The sequence below is a fragment of the Orcinus orca genome, chromosome 6 (assembly GCF_937001465.1).
Source record: "Orcinus orca chromosome 6, mOrcOrc1.1, whole genome shotgun sequence".
Classification (NCBI taxonomy): Eukaryota; Metazoa; Chordata; class Mammalia; order Artiodactyla; family Delphinidae; genus Orcinus; species Orcinus orca.
Genome location: NC_064564.1, coordinates 56,697,163 through 56,721,954, shown reverse-complemented (window position 1 = coordinate 56,721,954; position 24,792 = coordinate 56,697,163). Strand labels below are relative to the sequence as shown.

The 24,792-nt window shown below is 39.5% G+C and overlaps 1 protein-coding gene across 1 annotated transcript in view; it reads right to left on the bottom strand.

Moving 5' to 3' along the window:
* FREM1 (FRAS1 related extracellular matrix 1) overlaps positions 1-24,792 on the bottom strand; it is a 168,421-nt gene that overhangs the window by 98,319 nt on the left and 45,310 nt on the right. Inside the window, exons 7-11 of the mRNA XM_033439762.2 lie at positions 21,084-21,215; positions 18,643-18,987; positions 12,688-12,830; positions 999-1,195; positions 189-279 (exon numbers count right to left, since the gene is read on the bottom strand). Coding sequence (XP_033295653.1) covers positions 189-279; positions 999-1,195; positions 12,688-12,830; positions 18,643-18,987; positions 21,084-21,215 — 908 coding nt within the window. The remainder of the gene's footprint in view (positions 1-188; positions 280-998; positions 1,196-12,687; positions 12,831-18,642; positions 18,988-21,083; positions 21,216-24,792) is intronic.

Genomic DNA, 24,792 nt, shown 5'->3' with positions numbered 1-24,792 from the left:
CAAGCATTTTCAAATGTTACATGTCACTTGCTTAATGGAAATGTGCAAGCAGAAAGAATATAGACATCAAGTATTTGTTGCTTGTGACAGATGTCAAAGGCCAATACTCTCAAGTGCAACGTTAGGAGCACCGTACCTTCTCAGAGGACACTTCCGTCATGTTTGTCAACACGAGCATAGCATCATACCTGAGTGAATGACTTCAACCCTGGAGCTGCAGGGTTTTTGGTTAGCCTTGGTATGCTGTCTACCATGAATAATTTCCCAGCATCCAAGTGTCTAAACAAAAATACAAGAGAACACATCAGCTAACTTTCCCAGTAAGAAAAATTAAATCAAATAGTAGCCCACAACCAAATTTTCTGAAGCTAAAAGTATTCACTGTAGGAAGAAATCAAATGTTCCATCTTTATATTCTCTCTTTATATCAAGGCGGGGGGAGGTTCTAGCCTTAAGTCTAGTATCATGAATGCCATTTTCATCATGACTGCAGAAAGTATGTACAGAATTTCTGCTCTGACATGATGAAAGGGAATCTAACTACAATAAGATGTAGTTAGATACTCATCCTAAAAACGTGTCCTCCCTATCCTTTGGTAGATAATACAAACCTAAGGTATATTCATGATATTTCCTGGATTGGAATCAGAGAATATGACCACTTTTGTGGGCTGCAATATCTAAAAATAAAACAATGAAGACTCAGTACATTTTACTAAAGAGAAAAAAAGTATTCTCTTTAGAAAAAGGGATTAAAGACTGTTTTAAGCCTCCCTAAGCTGAAGACACTACAGGCTGCAGGCCACTTACAAATTAATATAGCTTTTGAAGGGAGGTATGAGACAAGTTTGAGATCAGAATAAATGCTGAATTGAATATAAGTTCACGTGTGACCAGCCAAGCAAGTGAACCACAGTAGTACACATTGACACCTTCAACTCAATCCTAGAACGCAACCCTCAACTAATAGCCCAGGTGATGACTCTTCAGAGAGGTACCTGCGGCTAGAGGAGAAAAACGGAGGAGTGGTTACTGTGTAGAGCAGCTCCCTGTCATATGATTCGGTATCTACAAAATGCAGATGTTTCTTAGTGATACAGGCCACCTCCGTTTCCTTAACAACCAAATGTCGAGAAACTCCAGGAACCTCTTTTGGAAGCTGGTCATCGACTGGAGTGATGTGGATTGTCACCACCTGGAAAGAAATTATCTTTACCATTAATTTGAAATACCAAAAAGACACCAAAGAAAGCCACCCCACTGTCATCCAGTCACAGGTATGATTTTCAAAACCTGCCATTTTGTAAAACACTTCCAGTGAAAAGATTGGGGAGTTAGTAGGAACGTGAAAAATGGAACATTCTCCACCCATTTTTCATTCTAACTTAAGAATATGATTATCACAATTATAGTTAATGCAGTCATGAGTGCTATAGAATAGGCATAAAATACACAAAATATGTTCCTGGTTTTACTTCTACACCTCCCTTTACCAGCAACCTGGGCTTTCTCTTCCTCTTTCCACTCAGTCATAGATCCTGGAAACCTCGACATTACTTATGGTTCCTCTTTCTCTACCCACATATAACACATCACCAAGTCCCGGAGTTTGTACTTACAAAATTTTCTAAACAGTAACCACACCCTAGTCCCACAGCTGTCATTCCCACTGTTCCTGACTTTGCTCCAGTTTTCATAGTTTCCTTACATCATCACAACGGCTTTCCATCAGCCCTAACTCCAATAACTCATTTTGACTTTTCATACCTCTGGTGTTATCTTTTAAAAAATACAAGTCAAATCAGGTTATTCACTTCCTCAAAAATCTATAAAAAGATACAAATGAAGTTATCGACAAAACAGAAATAGACCCACAGACATAGAAAACAAATTTATGGTTACCAAAGGGGAAAGGCAGGGGAGGGATAAATTAGGAGGCTGGGATTAACACATACACACTACTATATATAAAATAGATAACCAACAAGGACCTACTGTATCACACAGGGAACTACACTCACTATTTTGCAATAACCTCTAAGGGAAAAGAATCTGAAAAAGAATATATATATATATACACACACATATATATGAATAACTGAATCACTGTGCTGTACCCCTGAAACTAACACACTGTAAGTCAACCATACTTCAATAAAATTTTTTAAAAAAGAAAGTTAAAAAGAAAATCTTAACCCCCCAGGAGGGATAGAATTATTCAAACTCCTTAGCATGGTATTCAAGACCCCTCACAGTTTAAACACACTCTTTATATCAACTTTATCTTTTATGACCTTTCAACATTAATCCAGCATCCTGATTGCACTCAGTGGACCCAGACCTACTCCTCAAACATGCCTCTATGCTCTGAATCCTGTTGTTCCTTCAGTCTGGAATGGTTTTCTCCTGCTCTCTCCAGCAACCTGAGTCTTTCTTACCCTTGAAGGTTCTTCTTGAAACGTTCTCCAATTTCTCAGTTGGAATTAATTTTTCCTGAATTTTGGTTATCCCTTGATAAACATCATTATTTCACTGTCTTGTATTATTAGTTAGTAGTTTACATGTAAATCTCTCCTAGACTGAAAGTTCCACAAGGAGGATCATAGTATAGTGCAAACCACATGGAATTTGGCAGTGAACAGACGGTTAAAGTCCTGGGTAAACCACTTGGTAGCTGTTACTGACCTTGAACAGGTCACTCAACTTTTTTGAGTGTCAATTTTCCTATCTGTAAATTAAGCATAATATCAACAACCTCACAGAATTTTATGAGGATCAAATATCACTATGAAGATTAAATGTCTGGCATATATTATGTGCTCAACAAATATTCTGTTCATTTCTATAGCTCCACCACATCTGGCACGGTATTTTGTAGGTAGGAGGCACTTTATAGGTGTTTCCTCACTGAATGAGTCAACATGCCCTGTTTGTGATGTTAAGAATTTTCTCAAACATTCATAGGTTTGGATCTTGCAAGAGGGAAAGGAGACTTTGCCAAACAGCTTTTTACCATCACATTTATTTTTTTTTAACAATAATCCATGATTGCCTGGGAGAAGGCAATTACTCTCTCTTGAAATGGTACATTTGCTTGGCATCATGAGTCGTTGCACAGCCTGATGCATGAAAGTATTCTGACTCTGGTTTTGATTTATTTTAATATTGTCACTGAAGTACAGATCAGCAATGCCAATTTTTTCTAAGATAATGGTGTTCACAATAACCAATTTGAAAATGAAGAGAATTTCTTTTTTAAGTTAACATACAAAGCAAAAACTAAAACATGGTTAAGCTTTTGCTATGATACGAAAAAGACTGGAACATCAGCTCAGCCACCTACAAACTTTGCTGCCTGTGGCAAATAATTTAACCCTTTTGGGGCTCAGGTTTTCTCTCTTTACACTGGGAATAATAAGGATGACTATTATAGTGAAGTGCTGTCAGGATCAAATGAGATAGCTGATAGCACAGTGAGTACCTGGTAGTAGGTGCTCAATAAATTAATTCCGTCTCCGTCCTTCATTACTTTTACAAAAGCATACAGCATATTTACTATTCCATTATGAAGCATTTCAATAATTAGAAACTAAACTCAGTAATCAAAACAAAGGAACACAATGACAGTCATTTCTCCAGTTCCTGGAATCTGTGTCATGATTTTTTTCCAGTTACAGTTTTTTGCTAATCTCTAAAGTTCAGAAATTCTCTATGGGACATCCCAGCCATGGTGTGGATCAGTGAAGCTCCATTTAATTGAAAAACTAGATTTAATAAGGAAACAATAGTTATTGTGCCTTCAAAGAGACCATTTTCTATGCTAATTTATTCTCCAGTGCGTTCTTTGTGCAAAAAGAATGTACAAGCATGCTTTTCTATACCCCAGTAGTAATTCATGGTGGGCACATTTTTCAACATGCTTTCTGATCGCTTAAGTTGATGTGTCTTTACGTATTTATGCATGTCCAAATAATTATTGTGTCTGTGTTCTGCAGGCGAGAAAGATCCTATTTTAACAAACTCCATAGAGAAATAAAGTCTTCTCGTTTTTACTGAAATTTGGTTGTAAAAAAGACCTAATTAAATACCCATTCCCACAAAGTGGAAAACTAGGGCCCATACCAGGCACTGGGCTCTTGCTTGTTGCCTTCCCCTACATGCATCCAGTCTACTTACGGCCACAAGCACCCACAGACAGATCTGCAGGGAACTGGAACATAAAGTAATAAATCAGTATATAAAATGACAACCACTAAACTTGACCCTCAGAATCCAGCTCACAATATGATACTCCACTGGCTACTATCTGCCTTCCTTGTAGACCTGGGTTCTTGATCCCTTCTCTGCACTGAGCTTTGCTTTCTGCCTGATTCCTTCTTTTGCATCTTCCTTTGAGATGATCCAGTGCTATTTCTCACCCCCAGGAGTTATTTCCAATGCTAGTTTTGCCCACTCCCCTTTCCGGTCTGACTTCTGATAAATGCCCACTCTGGGTGCCTGTTCTCTCCTCTGGTCATGTTGCACTCCTTCCTCCCACTTTGCCCCCAGGCCTTTGTGGCATCTGCTCCTTTCTTCCTGTTTCTTAGTCCTCTTTCTCCATTTCTCTTCTATCCTTAGGTTTCGCTCTCCATTTTACTGCTAACGTTACTCTCCCCCGGGTTAAAATCTAAGGTATAAATTCTATAAAGCCCGCTACTGAGAGGAATAAAGAAGAAAACATTTTTCTTTTTTTTCCTTTTTCTGGTCAGGACTACTTTACATACAATGAACTACATTCAGTTTAAGTATATAATTTGATGAGTTTTGACAATCTTATATACCTGTCAAAGCACCACCACAGTTAAGATACAGAATATTTTCCATGGATTTACTGATATTTTTGGTTGGTTTGTTTGATAGTATTTCATCGTATAGATATAGTTTTTTAAACCAGTCTTCTGTTGATAAGCACTTGGGCAGTGATACAAACAATTCTGTAATAACCTAATAAAATATTTTTCAAAAGCAAATTGAGTAGGTGAGGCTTTATTTGATGACAGTCATGGCAACCAAGGTAGAAAGAGAGGGGGGTTCTTGCTAATATCTTGTTGATGTGCAGGTAGATCTCTCAGTAGGAGTATCTAGATGGAAAAGATGAGAAGAAGTAAGAAGCATCTCCACTTGTGTAACTTCCTTCCTGTTTTAAATAGATTCTCACCTGAGATCTTTGATTTCTGCCCCTATGAAAGGAGGTGTTCTCACAGTATGGCCAAAACAATCCTGGGCCTGAGTTTAATCATCATCAGTGACTGGGGAACCTTCTGATCACAAAAGCTCCCATCAAGTAACCATTTCATCTGTACTTGTAGTTGAACAGCTGAAAGTTACAGATTTTGTTGAATATTTTAAATACATTTATATTTGTAAGACATGACTGGATACTCATCCACACTGAAGATGCAGTCATCAAACAGACCAGCTGATCATTTGAGTCCCTTAAAAACTGGAGCTTCAGTGATGATATCAGGGTTTTACAACACAGTAATTCTTAACAGCGCACACGCATACAAAATATTTGTTTTTTTGTTATGCACACAACTAATTCCTGAAAACTCCTAAAACTAAAGCTTTACACTTATTACTTCCGCGTCTTACTCCTTCCCCAGTCCCTGCCACATGTCTGGGTCTTCTTATTTCCCCCTCATTTCAATAAAAGTTCAAAGAACCAGAGTTTGTTCTGGAACCAACACACATTTCTGGAGGTTCTACTCTGAGTCAGATACCAAGATCTGAAGACAGAGAGATGAATAAATCAGGATCCCTGTCATAAATGAGCTCACAGTTGATCCAATAAAATAATGGCCTCACATTATAGTAATTTCATATCAGATTGTATAGAAGGACCAGATGGTCAAGCCTGGGGAAACAGGTATGGAATAGGAGCATCAGAGGATGATTCCTGGAGCAGGTGATTCTATAGCTGAGTGCCAGTCCACAGTCTGAATGAGCTAAAGCTGCCACACATCAGAAGAGGGAGAGCTGGGAAAAAATGGACACTAGATGTCCTCTACTAAACATACTGCTACTGCAACAATGAGTTTTAACTGTCCTCAATTAAAAGGATGTGGCTGGGCTTCCCTGGTGGCGCAGTGGTTGGGAGTCCGCCTGCCGATGCAGGGGACACGGGTTCGTGCCCCGGTCCGGGAAGATTCCACATGCCGCGGAGCGGCTGGGCCCGTGAGCCATGGCCACTGAGCCTGCGCGTCCAGAGCCTGTGCTCTGCAACGGGAGTGGCCACAACAGTGAAAGGCCTGCGTACAGGAAAAAAAAAAAAAAAAAAAAAGGATGTGGCTAATCTCGTCTATTCTTAAGAGACCATATGACAGATGTGGAGGATAATCTAGTCCAAAAAGGATGAAGGCTGAGACTAAAGCAATGATGGTGGGGTGGGGAAGTAGAGACAGATGAGAGAAATTTCTCAAGTAGATTTATTAAGATTAGCTGACCAACTGGTTATGCAGATACGCGAGAGAAAGGGGGTAGGGATGACTTCAAAGATTCTAGTTACAGTGGTTTCATGCAAATTTTCAGGGAAATATGCTAAATGTCTTGTGAACATGTTGAGTTTAAACTGAATGCAGAGGTCTGCCGGAGCCAGCAAGAACAGCTGCCCGACTTCACTGCCACCTGGAGACGGCTGGCTGCAGCCGCCCACCAGCCAGAGGGGGCACCTTCAAGATGGTGGAGGAGTAAGACATGCAGATCACCTTCCTCCCGACAAATACATCACACTACATCCACATGTGGAACAACTCCTACAGAACAGCTACTGGACACTGGGAGAAGACTTCAGACTTCCCAAAAGGCAAGAACCTCCCCACGTACCTGGCCATGTGGCTGACAGGATCTGGGTACCCTGGCCGGCTGCCACCCTTAGCATCTGAGGTGGGAGAGCCAAGTTCAGGACACTGGTCCACCAGAGACCTCCAGGCCCCACATAATATCAAACAGCGAAAGCTCTCCCAGATATCTCCATCTCAACGCTAAGACCCAGCTCCACTCAACGACCAGCAACCTACAGTGCTGGACACCCTATGCCAAACAACTAGCAAGACAGGAACACAACCCCACCCACTAGCAGAGAGGCTGCATAAAATCATAATAAGGTCACAGACACCCCAAAACACACCACCAGACACAGTCCTGCCCACCAGAAAGACAAGATCCAGCCTCATCCACCAGAACATAGGCACCAGTCCCCTCCACCAGGAAGCCTACACAACCCACTGAACCAACCTTAGTCACTGGGGGCAGACACCAAAAGCAACAGGAACTACGAACCTGCAGCCTGCAAAAAGGAGACCCCAAACACAGTAAGTTAAGCAAAATGAGAAGACAGAGAAACACACAGCAGATGAAGGAGCAAGGTAAAAACCCACCAGACCAAAAAAATGAAGAGGAAATAGGCAGTCTACCTGAAAAAGAATTCAGAATAATGATAGTAAAGATGATCCAAAATCTTGGAAATAGAATGGAGAAAATACAAGAAACTTTTAACAAGGGCCTAGAAGAACTAATGAGCAAACAAACAGGGATGAAAAACACAATAAATGAACTTAAAAATTCTCTAGAAGGAATTAATAGCAGAATAACTGAGGCAGAAGAACGGATAAGTGACCTGGAAGATAAAATAGTGGAAATAACTACTGCAGAGCAGAATAAAGAAAAAAGAATTAAAAGAATTGAGGACAGTCTCAGAGACCACTGGGACAACATTAAACACACCAACATTCGAATGATAGGGGTCCCAGAAGAAGAAGAGAAAAAGAGACTGTATGAGAAAATATTTGAAGAGATTATAGTTGAAAACTTCCCTAATATGGGAAGGAAATAGTCAATCAAGTTCAGGAAGCAGAGAGTCCCATACAGGATAAATCCAAGGAGAAACATGTCAAGAGACATATTAATCAAACTATCAAAAATTAAATACAAAGAAGAAATAATAAAAGCAGCAAGAGAAAAGCAACAAATAACATACAAGGGAATCCCCATAAGGTTAACAGCTGATCTTTCAGCAGAAATTCTGCAAGCCAGAAGGGAGTGGCAGGACATTTTTAAAGTGATGAAAGAGAAAAAGCTACAACCAAGATTACTCTACCCAGCAAGGATCTCATTCAGGTTCGGAGAAATTAAAACCTTTACAGACAAGCAAAAGCTAAGAGAATTCAGCACCACCAAACCAGCTTTACAACAAATGCTAAAGAAACTTCTCTAGGCAGGAAACACAAGAGAAGGAAAAGACTTACAATAACAAACCCAAAACAATTAAGAAAATGGTAATAGGAACGTATGTATCGATAACCACCTTAAATGTAAATGGAATAAATGCTCCAACAAAAAGATACAGACTGGCTGAATGGATACAAAAAGAAGGCCTGTGTATATGCTGTCTACAAGAGACCACTTCAGACCTAGGGACACATACTGACTGAAAGTGAGGGGATGGAAAAAGATATTCCATGCAAATGGAAATCAAAAGAAAGCTGGAGTAGCAATTCTTGTATCAGACAAAATAGACTTTAAAACAAAGACTATTACAAGAAGTAAAGAAGGACACTACATAATGATCAAGGGATCAATCCAAGAAGAAGATATAACAATTGTAAATATTTATGCACCCAACAAAGGAGCACATCAATACATAAGGCAAATGCTAACAGCCATAAAAGGGGAAATCGACAGTAACAAAATCATAGTAGGGGACTTTAACACCCCACTTTCACCAGTGGACAGATCATCCAAAATGAAACTAAATAAGGAAACACAAGCTTTAAATGATACGTTAAACAAGATGGACTTAGTTGATTTTTATAGGACATTCCATCCAAAAACAGCAGATGACACTTTCTTCTCAAGTGCTCATGGAACATTCTCCAGGATAGATATATCTTGGGTCACAAATCAAGCCTTGGTAAATTTAAGAAAATTGAAATCGTATCAAGTATCTTTTCTGACCACAACTCTGTGAGACTAGATATCAATTACAGGAAAAAAATCTGTAAAAAATACAAACACATGGAGGCTAAACAAGGCTAAACAATACGCTACTAGATAACCAAGAGATCACTGCAGAAATCAAAGAGGAAATCAAAAAATGCCTAGAAACAAATGAAAATGAAAACATGACAACCCAAAACCTATGTGATGAGCAAAAGCAGTTCTAACAGGGAAGTTTTTAGCAATACAATACTCCCTCAAGAAACAAGAAACATCTCAAATAAACAACCTAACCTTACACCAAAAGCAATGAGAGAAAGAACAAAAAAAAAACCCCAAAGTTAGCAGAAGGAAAGAAATCATAAAGATCAGATCAGAAATCAATGAAAAAGAAATGAAGGAAACGATAGCAAAGATCAATAACACTAAAAGCTGGTTCTTTGAGAAGATAAACAAAATTGATAAACCATTAGCCAGAGTCATAAGAAAAGAAGGGAGAAGACGCAAATCAATAGAATTAGAAATGAAAAAGGAGAAGTAACAACTGATACTGCAGAAATGCAAAGGATCATGAGAGATTATTACAAGCAACTATATGCCAATAAAAGGCAGCCTCTTCAATACGTAGTGCCGGGAAAACTGGACAGCTACAGTAAAAGAATGAAATTAGAACACTTCCTAACACCATACACAAAAATAAACTCAAAATGGATTAAAGACCCAAATGTAAGGCCAGACACTATAAAACTCTTAGAGGAAAACACAGGCAGAACACTCTATGACATAAATCACAGGAAGATTCTTTTTGACCCACCTCCTAGAGAAATGGAAATAAAAACAAATAAAAACAAAAATAAACAAATGGGACCTAATGAAACTTAACAGCTTTTGCACAGCAAAGGAAACCATAACCAGACAAAAAGACAACCCTCAGAATGGGAGAAAATATTTGCAAATGAAACAACTGACAGAAGATTAATCTCCAAAATATATAAGCAGCTCATGCAGCTCAATATCAAAAAAAACAAACAACCCAATCCAAAAATGGGCAGAAGACTTAAATAGACATTTCTCCAAAGAAGATTTACAGATTGCCAACAAATATATGAAAGGATACTCAACATCACTAATCATTAGAGAAATGCAAATCAAAACTACAATGAGGTATCACCTCACACCAGTCAGAATGGCCATCCTCAAAAAATCTATAAACAATAAATGCTGGAGAGGGTGTGGAGGAAAGGAAACCCTCTTGCACTGTTGGTGGGAATGTAAATTGATACAGCCACTATGGAGAACAGTATGGAGGTTCCTCAAAATCTACAAATAGAACTACCATATGACCCAGCAATCCCACTACTGGGCATATAGCCTGAGAAAGCCATAACTCAAAAAGAGTCATGTACCACAATGTTCATTGCAGCTCTATTTACAATAGCCAGGACATGGAAGCAACCTAAGTGTCCATCAACAGATGAATGGATAAAGAAGATGTGGCACATATATACAATGGAATATTACTCAGCCATAAAAAGAAATGAAATTGAGTTATTTGTAGTGAGGTGGATGGACCTAGAGACTGTCATATAGAGTGAAGTAAGTCAGAACGAGAAAAACAAATACCATATGTTAACACAAATATATGGAATGTAAAAACAAAAAAAGGTTCTGAAGAACTTAGGGGCAGGACAGGAATAAAGATGCAGATGTAGAGAATGGACTTGAGGACATGGGGAGGGGGAAGGGTAAGCTGGGACGAAGTGAGAGAGTAGCACTGACATATACACTACCAAATGTAAAATAGATAGCTAGTGGGAAGCAGCTGCATAGCACAGGGAGATCAACTCAGTGCTTTGTGTCCACCTAGAGGGGTGGGATAGAGAGGGTGGGATGGAAACGCAAGAGTGTGGGGATATGGGGATATATGTATACGTATAGCTGATTCACTTTGTTATAGAGCAGAAACTAACACACCACTGTAAAGCAATTATACTTCAATAAAGATGTTAAAAAATAAATAAATCTTCCAAATAGAAAAAATAAATAAAATGAATGTAGAGATGTCAGGTAGAGATGTTGGTATACAAGTCTGAGCTGGAGAATATTTAGGAGTCAAAAAATAGGCGGTACATGAAAACAGAGCAAAAGTCTTTCTGTTTCTCTGTTTCTCTCTCTCACTCTCCCTCTCTCCCTCCCTCCTTTTCCCCTCCCTCCCACTCCCCACCCTCCGTTTCTTTCTCTCTCTCTCCACCCTTCCCTTCTTTCTTCCCTCCCTCCCCCCCAACACAGATTAAGAAGATGAATAAAAGTAGAGAAAAATATGATTATGACTTCTTAAGAAGCCCATCCATCATGGGGAATAACTGGATCTATAGAATTCAGCCTGACATATTTGCCAAGATTTAAAAATAATTTTATTTCAATAAAGTTTTCATTACTGTGGTCTTTACTGTAGAGGAAACTGACATCTATGTTTGTGGGTATGAAAAATATGACCTATAAAATATACAATAGCAGAAAAGGAAAAAGGAGCCCTGAATTTTGTTTTTAAAAAGGCCTATTGTTTGCTAAAAACGATACAGTATTCTAGTCAGAAACATAGCTCAGTTTGAATGGATACAACAAAAGATTTAGAAATAAATCCTATTAATAGTTTCCATTTTGGATTATCAAATCATCTAAGGCCTCAAGCAAAAATGTAATCTAGAAATGGCATAATTTTATGCATTGATGAAAAGAGGAGGCTGTTATTTATAAAGGAATTGATTCCTTTTCAGTCAATAAGCAGGTGAATTGAGAATTTTCTGATTCATTTTCCATTCCCTCTTAATAGGAGCACCTACTTCCTTCAGTTTCTGGGCTCTTCCATTTGTTACCTTTATCTTGGCAGACAGATGAATAGCTCAATCATCTATGCATTGGCTAATGTCAGTGACCATGACACTATGAGATGATATTATATAACCAACAGGGACACTATATGTAGTGGGTACCACTTATTTTCAGAAGCCTTTTTTTCCATCCTTACCACCAATCATCCTCTTCTTGCAAGGAGTCTACCCCTTTAGAGTTGCCCAGACCCTTCCTCATCTGTAATTTGTATAGGATGATGGCTCCTTAAGCCTATTTTTGTATTCTATATATTTAAATAATATCCTTGAGTGGTAGTAAAACTCTTAGTTCTTCAAAAGCAATGATAAATAATAGCTAATATATTTATTGAGTACTTACTATGTGCCAGAAAGTTCTCAATACTTACATGTATTACGTCACTTACCCTCACAATCACTTTATAAGGATGTTGTTTTATAGATAAAGAAACTGAGTCACAGGTCAGTTAATGTCAAGAACAGGACAAAAACAAAGACAGTCTAACTACAGAGCCTATGTTTTAACCACAACACACAAAATAAGTCAGTGGGTTTTTTTGTTGTTATTGTTATGAAGCAAACAAATTTTGTGAGGTGCTCTTTATAGAAGGGTCTGATGGTTAAATAACCTTGGAAACACTGCATACATGGTAATTTACATAACTCTGTGGAAAAGTAAGAGAGCAGTTACGTTGCAAAGAAACTGACTTAATTTTGCTTACTCCATTGCTTCTCAAACTTCGAGCTTTGAAATCTGTTTTCCTGTAGTTTCTAATTACATCTTCTAGAACTGATATCTGTGGACAAGACTTTGGGAAAGAGTTCAGAGATGGACTCTTACCTGTGGCTCTGAGAGATTTGGAGGTTCATGGCTGTCCCACAGGACAAATTCAAATGAATCTTCAAAGATTTCTCCACCAAAATGACGATAGTAAATGATGCCATTGAACAGATCCCTCTGAAGGAAGCCAGGGACAGGATAGCCTATTGGGTCCACAAAATATCACATACCTTTGTAACAGTCTGCCAGGTGTTGGGGTATAATGATATTGGATTTATCTCCAGAAGTTTTCTCAGTCTAGTATGTCGTATGTACCCAAGGAATCCTTTTTTTAAATTGAAGTATAGTTGATTTACAATACTGTGTTAGTTTCAGGTATACAGCAAAGGAATTCAGATATATATAGAGAGAGAGATAGATAGATAGATATAGATATAGATATATCCAGATTCTTTTCCACTAAAGATTATTAGAAGATACTGAATATAGTTCACTGTGTTATACAGTAAATCCTTATTGCTTATCTATTTTATGTATAGTAGTTTGTCCACGGAATCATTATTAAATGCTTTTATCAAAGCTTATAAATAATAAAGCAGAAAAATTAAAGTACTACATCTGCCTTAATATATAGAAAAATTAGCATTAGAAAAATATTTTCAAGAAATAGTCTTAACATCAGCCAAGATGGCAGAGGAGAAAGACCCTGAGCTCACCTCCTCTCATGGGCACACCAAAATCACAGCTATCTGCAGAACAGCCATCAGTGAAAAAGGCCAGAACCTACCAGAGGAGAGCTTCTACAACTAAAGATATAAGGAAGGAACAATAACAAGATGGGTAGGAAGGGCAAAGTCACAAAATAGTCAAGTCCCATACCGCAGGGTGGGCAATCCACAAACAAGAAAATAATTACAACTGCAGAGTCTCTCAAAGGACTAAGAGGTCCAAGCCCCAGCCCAGGGGTCCTGCACTTGGGAAGGTGAGCCTCCAGGGCATATGGCTTTGAAGGCCAGTGGGGTGACTTTTGGGAGTCCCAGAGGGCTGGGGGAAATAGAGACTTCACTCTTAAAGGGTACATAAAGAATCTCTCATGCTCCAGGACCCAGGGAAGAAGCAGTCATTTGATAGAAGCCTGGGTGAGAATCACTTGCTGATCTAGGAGAATCTTCTGGAGAGACAGGAGGCAACTTCAGCTCACCCTAGGGACATAGACACTGGCAACAGCCATTTTGGGAACTTGTTCTACCACATGGATACTGGCACTGGCAAACGCCATTGTGGAATCTTCTCTTTAGCTTATTAGGGTGAAGACCCAACCCCGACACAGCCCACAGGCCTGTAGACTCCAGTGCTGGGATGCCTCAGGCCAAGCAACTAACTGGGTGGGGACGCAGCTTTACCCACCAGCAGACAGGCTGTCATAAGACCTCCTGCATGAACAGCTGCTTCTGGACGTTGCCCTGTCCACCAGAGAGCTCAGGATCCAGCTGCACCCACCACTGGGCAGGTACCAGCTCCAGAATAGCCTGGGCCCCAGCCCCACTCTCCAGGGAGCCTGCGCTAGCCTCCAGACTAGTTTCATCCACCAAGGGGCAGACACTAGCTGAAAGAAAGCCACAGATATGCAGCCTGCAGACACGACATGCCCACTAATAGGCCAGGACCTGCATGGGGACCAACTGGACCATGGTCCCGCCTACTAGTAGACCAACAGAAGCTTTAGGACTCCCTGGACCCTGCACCCAACTGTGTCAGGAAGTAGTCCCACCCACCACTGATCCAAAACCAGCTCTAGGACCCCTGGGTCCTGCAAGCAGACTTCAGGACCTGGCTCTGCCCACCAGTAGGCCAGCATTAGCCCCAGGACCTGGTTCAACACACCAGTGGGTGGGTAACAGCCCTGGAGTCTCCTGGACCTTGACTCAACCCAACAATGAGCCAGCACTAGCCCCAGTGCCCCCTGGGGTCCTGTAGTCAGCACCACCTTGTGACCCGGTCCCACCAACCAGCAGTCAGCAACCTCCACACAAGGCAGGGCCTGGCAACCAACTGGACAGGGGGCAAATCAACCCTACAAGACTGCCTACATAGTCAGCCCACCACAAGAGAAGGACACAGTCAGTCCTCATTGGGGGAACCCCTAGAGCATATAGCTCAGGTGATGAGAGGGGGATGTGCTGCTGGGACACACAGGATGTCTCCTTCAAAAGGCTACTTCTCCAAGATTGGGAAATGTAACTAACCTACCAGATACATAAAAATAAAAACAGCAACCTAGGCAAAATAAGGCAACAAAGGAACAAACGTGTTTCTAACAAACAAGATAAAACCCCAGAAGAACTAAGTGAAGCGGAGATAGGCAATCTACCTGAGAAAGAGATAAGGGTAGTGTGATGATAAAGATGATCAAAGAACCCAAGAAAAGAATGGATGCATAGAACAAGAAGTTAGAAGCTTTTTAACAAAGAGTTAGAAAATATGAAGAACAACCAAACAGAGATGAAGAATACAATAACTGAAATGAAAAATACAGTACAAGGACTCAACAGTAGACTAAATGATACAGAGGAAATGACCAGGAAGCTGGAAGACAGAGTAGTGGAAATCACTGATGCTGAACAGACAAAAGAAAAAAGAATGAAAAGAAATGAGGACAGCTTAAGAGACTTCTGGGACAACCTCAAGCACACTAATATTCACATTATAAGGGTCCCAGAAGGAAAAGAAACAGAGAACCTATCAACATATTTGCAGACATAATAGATGAAAACTTCCCTAACCTGGTAAAGGAAACAGATATCTAAGTGTAGGGAGTACAGAGAGTCCTATACAGGATTAATTCAAAGAGGAACACACCAAGATATACTGTAATTAAAATGGCAAAATTGGGACTTCCCTGGTGGTCCAGTGGTAAAGAATCAGCCTTCCAATGCGGGGCATGCGGGTTCAATCCCTGGTCAGGGAACTAACATCCCACACGCCACGGGGCAACCAAGCCCACACACAACAACTACAGAGCCCACGTACCCTCTAGCCCACTCGCCACAACTACAGAGAGAAAACCCACATGCCACAACTAGAGGGAAGCCCGAGCACTACAATGAAGAGACCGCGCGCCACAATGAAAAGATCCAGAGTGCCTCAACAAGGATCCCGTGTGCTGCAACTAAGACCTGACGCAGCCAAAAAAAAAATAATGATAAGGAAAATAAGTAAATAAAATAAATATTTTTTAAAATATAAAATAAAATAAAATAAAATGGCATAATTAAAGATAGAGAATATTAAAAATGGCAAGGGAAAAGCAACAAGTAACATACAAGGGAACACCCATAAGGCTATCACCTGAATTTCAACAGAAATTCTACAGGCCAGAGGGAGTGGCACAATATATTTAAAGTGATGCAAAGGAAAAACCTACAACTAAGAATATTCTACCCAGCAAGGCTCATGTTCAGATCTGATGGAGAGATCAATAGCTTTACAGACAAGCAAAAGCTAAAAGAGTTCAGCTTAACAAGAAATGTTGAAGGACTTCTCTAAGAGAAAAAGAAAATACCACAACTAGAAATGTGAAAACTGCAAAAGCAAAATGCTCATCTGTAAAGGCAGACACACAGTATAAAGGTAGTAAATCATGCACACACACAGATAGGAGGAAGATTAAAAGACAAAAGTAGTAAAATCGTCTACATCCACAATAAGCAGTTAAGGGATATACAAAAAATTAGATGTACTATATGACATCAAAAACAGTAGCTGTGAGGGGAGGAGAGTACAAATGCAGGGTTGTTAAAATGCATCTGAAATTAAGAAACTGATGAAAGAAATTGAAAACAACACAAACAGATGGAAAGACATACACTGTTCATGTACTGGAAGAATTAAAATTGTTATAACGACCATACTACCCAAGACAACCTACAGATTCAATGCAATCTCTATTAAAGTATCAAGGGCACTTTTCACATAACTAGAACAAATAATTTTAAAATTTGTATGGAAACACAAAAGGCCCTGAAGTGCCAAAGCAATCTTGAGAAAGAACAGAGCTGGGAGGAACTGCACTCCCTGACTTCAGACTGTACCACAAAGCTACAATAATCAAAACAGTATGATACTGGCATACAGCAGACACATAGATCAACAGAACAAAATAGAGAACCAGAGATAAACCCATGCATTTATGTTCAATTAATCTATGACAAAGGAGACAAGAACATACAATGGAGAAAAGACAGTCTCTTCAATAAATGGTGCTGGGAAAACTGGACAGCTACATGTAAAAGAATGAAATTAGAACATTCTCTAACACCATATAAACAAAATAAACTCAAAGTGGATTAAAGACCTAAATGTAAGATCTGAAACCATAAAACTCCTAGAAGAAAACAAAGGCAGAACACACTTTGACATAATTTATAGTGATTTTTTTGGATCTGTCTCCTAAAGCAAAAGAAACAAAAGCACAAATAAACAAATGGGACCTAGTAAAACTTAAAAGCTTTTGCACATCAACAAAACAACAAGACAACCTATTGAATGGGAGAAAATATTGCAAATGATATAACCAATAAGGGGTTAATATCCAAAATATACAAACAGCTCATACAACTCAACAGCAAAAAAACAAACAACCTGATTAAAAAATGGCAGAAGAACTGAATAACCATTTTTCCAAAGACATACAGATTGCCAACAAGCACATGAAAAGATGCTCAACATCACTAATCATCAGAGAATTGCAAATGAGATATCACTTCACACCTGTCAGAATGGCTATCATTGAAAAGAACATAAATAACAAATATTGGCAAGGATGTGGAGAAAAAGGAACCTTGTACACTGTTGGTAGGAATGTAAATTGGTGAGCCATTGTGGAAAACAGTATGGACGTTTCTTAAAAGACTAAACATAGAACTACCATATGTCCCAGCAATTCCACTCCTAGATATATGACTGAAAAAAATGAAAACACTAATTTGAAAAGATATATGCACCCCAATGTTCATTGCAGCACTATTTACAATAGCCAATACATGGAAGCAACCCAAGTGTCCATCAACAAATGAATGGACAAAGAAGATGTGGTGTGTACACACACACACACACACACACACACACACACACACACACACACATACATACAATGGAATACTACTCAGCCATTAAAAAGAATGAAATTTTGCAACAATGTGGATGGACTTAGAGGGTATTATGCTAAATGAAATGTCAGAGAAAGACAAATAATGTATGATATCACTAACACATGGAGTCTAAAAAATACAACAAACTAGTGAATATAACAAAAAAGAAACAGACTCACAGATATAGAGAACAAACTAGTGTCTACCCATGGGGAGAGTGAAGGGAGAGGAGCAATACAGGCATATAGGATTAAGAGGTTCCAACTACTATGTATAAAATAAATAAGCTTCAAGATATGTTGTACAACATGGGGAACACAGCTAATATTTTATAATAACAATAAATGGATTATAACATTTAAAAATTGTGAATCACTATGTTATACACCTGAAACATAAAATATTGTACATCAACTATATCTCAATTTTTAAATAATTAATTAAAAATAAAATTAAATATGTTTAAAAAAAGAAACAGTCTTAAGTAAAATTGCTTGATACCTATTTTGTCAAGCTCCTGACCTACCTACTTCAAAAAGTAGTTATGAAATTATTCTAACAAAATGTAAATAAATGTTATTCATGAAATTTCTTTATCAATAATGTAGAATAGGTCAAACATATCTCTTCAACCTTATTTGTTCTCTTACCTTGCATAGCAGACTTAAGTTTTCATGATGTAATGGTTATCTTGAGGCCCAGCTCTGGAACTTTCTAGATTCCATATGGATAGATCAACTTAACCTAAATCTCAGGCTTCCCATCTACGAAATGGTAATAATAATAATAGAATCTTACCTCATAAACTTGATGTCCCCCTTAGCACAAATTCTGACACAAATGATCTTAACTGCCCAGAACTTACCTATCAGTCCTGGTGCTGGCTTCTTCATGATCTCTCCAGCCTGCGGGGGTTTCGTGATATTAAAGAAGATGTAGTCATCACTGGAGTCCATGTCTGAAGCTCTCAGCTTGGAACCCTGGATCAGTATGGTCTGCCCCTCCTCCAGTTCAATCACAACATTGGTTATGAGGAATGGTGGACTATCATCTTTGGGCAAGATGTTGATGGGAAACTTATGTCGTATGCTGTGTTGGCCGTCGAATATCCTGAAGACCACAAAGTCTTTGGTGGAGTCACTGTCGTCATGATGATATTGAACGACTCCAGCCTGAAGGTCAGCCACGGTGAAGAGAAACCCCTTCCCCCCTGATGGAAAGAACAGAGGTGGAGCGGAATGAAAAAGGTGTGGAGGCAGCAGGTTAGAGAAAGCAGCACTGCAGGAGAGGGTGTGAAGTGGAAAGTGGTGCAGCCAATGCTTCCCTCGCCTGGAAAAACCATAGATTGTTTAGTGGGTTCTGGGGCTCCAAAGACATGGTTTTGAATACTGCTGTAATACTTATTAGCTGGGTGGACTTGGGCAGGGTATTTAATTTATTTGAGACTCATCTATAAAACAGAGATAATAATACCTACCTAACATTCCCTCGTAAGGATGAGAGAACTCAAACAACAGTGTACCTACAATAAGTATTAATTGTTCTTCGACTCATTATCATCATCTGACAGCACTTCTTAGAGTCGTGGTCTCAAACTAGCAGCATCAGCACCATCTGGGAAGTCATTATAAATGCAAGTTCTCAGGTCCTACCCCAGACCTACTGAATTAGAAATTCTGCTGGTGGGTCCCAGCAATTTATGTTTTACCAAGCCCTTCAGGAGTCTAATGCATGCTAAAGTTTGAGAATCACTAGCTTAATGAGCAAGAGCTAGAGCTCTGGTAGCAAATGGCCTGGGTTCGAATCCCAGCTCGGCCATTTTCCAGACAGACAAGTCAACTTCTCTAAGTCTCAGGTTCCCATTTGTAAAGTGAGTGTAATAATAGTACCTTGCTTCATAAAGCTGATGCGAGATAAAGTATGTAGAGTGCTTTGTACGATCTGGCACAAAGTAAATGCTTAATAAACGTTTACACTATTTTCTTCCTCTGAGCCAGAACATCATTGCATTATGGGCTATGACTCTCCACTTCATTTCTATAGTACTGATAAACACTGTTTCACTCTGCACAAACTATTACAATTCTTGATGGCAGGTGTCCTATTTCTTTCCCCACTCCATATGGTTTTATGGATTAAACATGAGTATAATGAACACTATGAGTTACATGCCCAACAGGAACTTTCTGTTTCTTCCTCAGTACAAGAATCCTAGTTTTATTTAGAATGGTAACATGACTATTTAAAAATACTCAGGTTCCCAGACTCTGTTGCTCCTAGGGGGATAGTATGTAACTTGATGAGAGATATAATCAGACTTCATTGTATCAGGCTCCTAGGAAAAGTGTAAAATAGAGCAAATTTAGATGGCCTTATTTTTTTTATTGTTCCTTCTCTTTCTTCCTTCCCCTAACACTGATTAAAAGCCTAGAGGTGTAGGCACCATCCTGTGACCACGGACAGAGCAGAAAAGAGCCACTGGCATCATGGATACAGAATACCTACCTCTGTGCAGCTTGTCACAAGGAGAGAGTGACTCCTGAATTTTTAAGCTGCTGTAGTTGTGTTTTCCTTACATGCAGCTGAACATCCATCCTAACTAATACATCCAGCTTAAGCTAAACTCCCACTGTCTTGGGATTAGGCAAGAGAATTTATCATTTTATTTTTGACTTTATTTTTTTCAGAATTTCCTAATCACAAACAATGATAAATAAGAGCTCTCTTTCTACTTTACAGTTTGGCAAACTAAGAGGATAATAGAATTAAATCCTCTGAGCTCATTACAAGAAATGGACTATATTATCATTAAGTATGGATATTTTTATTAGGGCCATTACCTTGTTAACTACCATCCGTATAACTATAAATTCATTTCTTTTAAACCACAGCAACTGCTACTAATAACATAATAGCATAATTATTACTAACTAATTAAAAAACATAAGTTTTTATGTTTTTCACTGCATTTCTCTGAAGCAGAGAAATGAAAAATTTTGTCTTTGAACTGGGATAAGATAATCAGTTAAGGAGTATATTTAGAAGGAGCCCTACATGGCTCCAGAAAGCAAATCTGAGATTTAAACAATGACTCAAGTACAAAAGTCCATTCATAAAATGTCATCCATTGATTTGAGCATCCTAATACAAAAGCCAATGGTTTCAAGATCTCTGGATCTGGGGATTATGATAATTCATTTAGAAATGAAGCCCAAGAGATACTACACATATCCTGTTAAATATGATTTGCTTTTGGAGAAAATACTTCTTGGGTTTTTTTCTAAGTTACAAAGTTTGTGCATTCACCTCTCAGAGTAAGCTGTCCATGCTGCAGGCCATCCACAATGACTACCTGGACAGCATGAATGTCATCATTGTCAACAATCTGAAACTGTTCCCAAGTGATGGCCCGAGACTGTCCCTCTAGGAGATTCAGACCTACAAGAGAAAGCACAAAAAGTGTCCTGGAAAGTTCTATGACATGCCAAGATGCCTACTTTAAGACAAGATTAAAGAATTTTCACTCACAAAACTAGGTAAAAACTGTATCTTCAAAAGCTTCTCGAGAAACTGGAATTTAGTGTTTATTTTAAGTAATATTTTTACTATTAGTACTATTGACTCCAACCTGACAACTGGTTCCTTATGGCATATCCTTTAGGGGCATGATGGTGCCAAAAATAAATATTAGAAGGAAATAACAGATGTTATGCTCACAGTGGTCTCTAGTTCAAAAAGGTCCACAAGGAATTTTTCAAAGGCTGCATTCACATATTTTAAGTGGGCAAGAGTCAGAAGTGCTTTTACACATAAATTATAAGAGCATAAGTGTCCCACGGGATAGAGAATTCAAGTGGTTAAATACACAAATACAGAGTTACTGTGCTAGGGAATATTTAATGATGTCAGACAGGAAAGGTCTGACACTTTATAATGAGGGCTGTGTTTTAATCTAGACTCTAATAAGGAAGGGACTTTTGTAACTAAAGAAATTAAAAATAAAACCTTCTCCTTGGACCCAGCACGCTGGAGGGAATATGGGGAGAGAATGGGTGCTGCTCAGAGCAAGAATACGGATTCCAGACTGAACACTGCCGTTAAGAGACAGGCAGCATCGTCAACCATTCCCATTACCCAGTAGAGCTGGGGGCCAACAGACTGAAGAGACTCTCGAAAAGGAGCAAAGCCTTTTAAAGAAGCAGGGTGATGAAATTTAAAGACAGTGCACTGGTGGACCCAGTTAATGCTTCCCCTCAAATCTACCCAGCTCCCCTTCCTCCTGATGCTGACCATGTGCCTGCTTTCTAGCTGCAGCAGCTCCAATAGGCTTCCCGCAGTCCCCACATTGTAAAGCCCTGGCTGCCACCACTGCCTCATCTTCTGATGTTGCTGCCCTCAACTGCCCACCAGACGAGGTTTTGGCGTGAACTTCCCTGTGACCATGGCCAGGTAACACAACCTAGGCATGTGGGGAGTTAACATCCAGTGAGGCAAACTGACCAGGGTGAGAGAGGAGATGGAAGGAGCTGACATGTGTTTGTTCACACTTTCTCAACCCCACCCCTGACTCTTCCCACACAGAGTGGGTTCATCTCCTACTGGAGATATCAGCACTATCGAGCACATCAGCTTTATTTTCTTGTAAACCTATGACCATCTCAGTCACACCACCTTTTTATTTGCTGCCCCCAAACCCCCAACTTCCCTTCCCCTTACTCTAGTTTTCAGTAAAGCGTAGTGCATGTAATCTGCCTAAGGGGCTGTTTGCTATGGTACCTGGGCTAAGACATATGGCATATTGAAAGAAAGAGAGAAAGAAAGGAAGGAAGGAAGGAAGGAAGGAAGGAAGGGAGGGAGGGAGGGAGGGACGGAGGGAGGGAGGAAGGAGGTAGTGGGGGAGAGAGAAATAAGGATGGGTAGAAGGAAGGGAAGCAGGGAAAGAGGGAGAGAGGGAGGACAAGCACATATAAAGAACCTCTGCGACTGGTAATGAGGGTTTTGAAGCCAAAAGTGCACAGTACAGCACAGGACAAGGCATCATGGGATGCAGGAGAGGAGCAAGTGAGAACACTAGAAATTTATATAGCAAGATAGTAATGGTGGTTATGTCTTCGTGGTGAAGTAATGAGTGATTTTATTCACTCATTATTATTATCATTATTTCATTCATTTATTATCAATATTATCATTATTTATTATCAATATTATCAATATTGATAATATCAATATTGATAATATCAATATTGATAATATCAATATTATCGATATTATCATTATTTATTATCAATATTATCATTATTTCATTCATTTATTCATTACTATTAACTCATTATTATTTATCCTACTTATTGTGCTTTCCAAGTTTTCAATGATGAACTTAAGTTCATAATAAATAAAATTTCATTTAAAAAAGAATTCTGGTGTCCAAACTAGTCAAAACCAGATTTGGAGCTCTTAACAAGCCTGGTTTCACAGATCACACATACACATGCAGACCATTAAGTCTCTACACTCAAGCAATAACGTAATTAATATTTGATTATTACTAAACTTTAGATCACTAATTCATTCTTTTCTCTCATTATCCCTCAAACAGAGGTAGAGTAGTACGGAGAGGCAGATTATAAATCAAGGATGCCCAACCAACGTTGTCCATCTCTACTGAAACTCACATACATACAAATACGCACACATGGTATGTTACCCATGTGCAAGCACACACACAAGCACAAGAGGTAATCAGTTTAAGCTGCCACCTGAGTATTTAAATCACACAGATATTTTCTGTGTTAACTGAACCTACCAACACTGTTTATAAGTATGTTTTGAATGCTCCTGATGGTAATAACGGGAAAGGAAAAAAAATCTTCATTTACATTTCACATTTACATTTTATCTAAATATATACATTGCATTTTAAATCTACTCAGGAATGAGAGGCAGTGCAAAGCCTTCTTTTAAAAGAAATAAAGCAGGAGGAGGTCAAGATGGCAGAGTAGGAAGATGCAGAATTCACCTCCTGTCCTCCTCCCACCCCTGTGAATGCATCAAAAATACATCTACATGTGGAGCAATTCTCACTGGAAATGGACTGGAGACTGACAGAAAGACCCTTATGCAACCAAGGCTATAAGAAAGATCCACATGGAGTTGGGGAGGAAAGGAAGAGAATCTATCAGGTTGGGACCTGCACCCCTAGGAGGGGACACAGAAGAGGAGGGGGATTACAAGGGTGGAGATATCCCTGGGGAGTGGCTTGAACCACATACTGGGTCCCCCAGCCCTGGGGTCCAACAGTGGGAGGACGAGTGCCCTTAGAAGATTTGAAAACCAATAGGACTGACAACAGGGCTGTAAGAAATCTAGACTCTGCTCATGAAGAACACACACATTCTCGCTCACTCCCATGACAAGAGAGAGAAAGCAGATTGAAACTGCCCAGGACTCTGGCTGGTTTCCCACAACTGCCTCAGTGCGTGCCCTGGCCCATGCCAGGCACCCTTTCCAACCCCTCTTGCTCTGAGGCACAGTTCTCCACTAGAATCAGGGCTGCCACAGCTGAGGAGAGTGCACAGTTGCGGGGGAGGGAGCTGGCTTGAGCCCAACCCAGGGTTTCCGCTCCAGCTCCAGGGTGGTGTTGGCCACTGAGCAGAGGAGAAGCTCCCACTCACACCTGGCTCTGGCTCTAGCTCCTCCATCTCCAGCCCCAACCCCTACAAAGTTGATAGCTGCCAGCATGCTCTGGGGAAAGACATGACTTATGTTCACACCAGATCAAGCTCTCCTGTGAAATCCACTGGGAACACACAGACTGTATAGGGATGCTCTCACACAAGGACACACATTCAAGACCAGGATAGGTAACTTTTACCTAATTTTATAGAGACAGAGAAAGTTAACCAAAACAAGAAGACAGGATTTTATTTCAAACGAAAGAAGGAAAAAAACCTGAAAAACCAACCAGTGAAACAGAGATGAATTAATTACCAGAAAAAGATTAGTAATAAGAATGTTA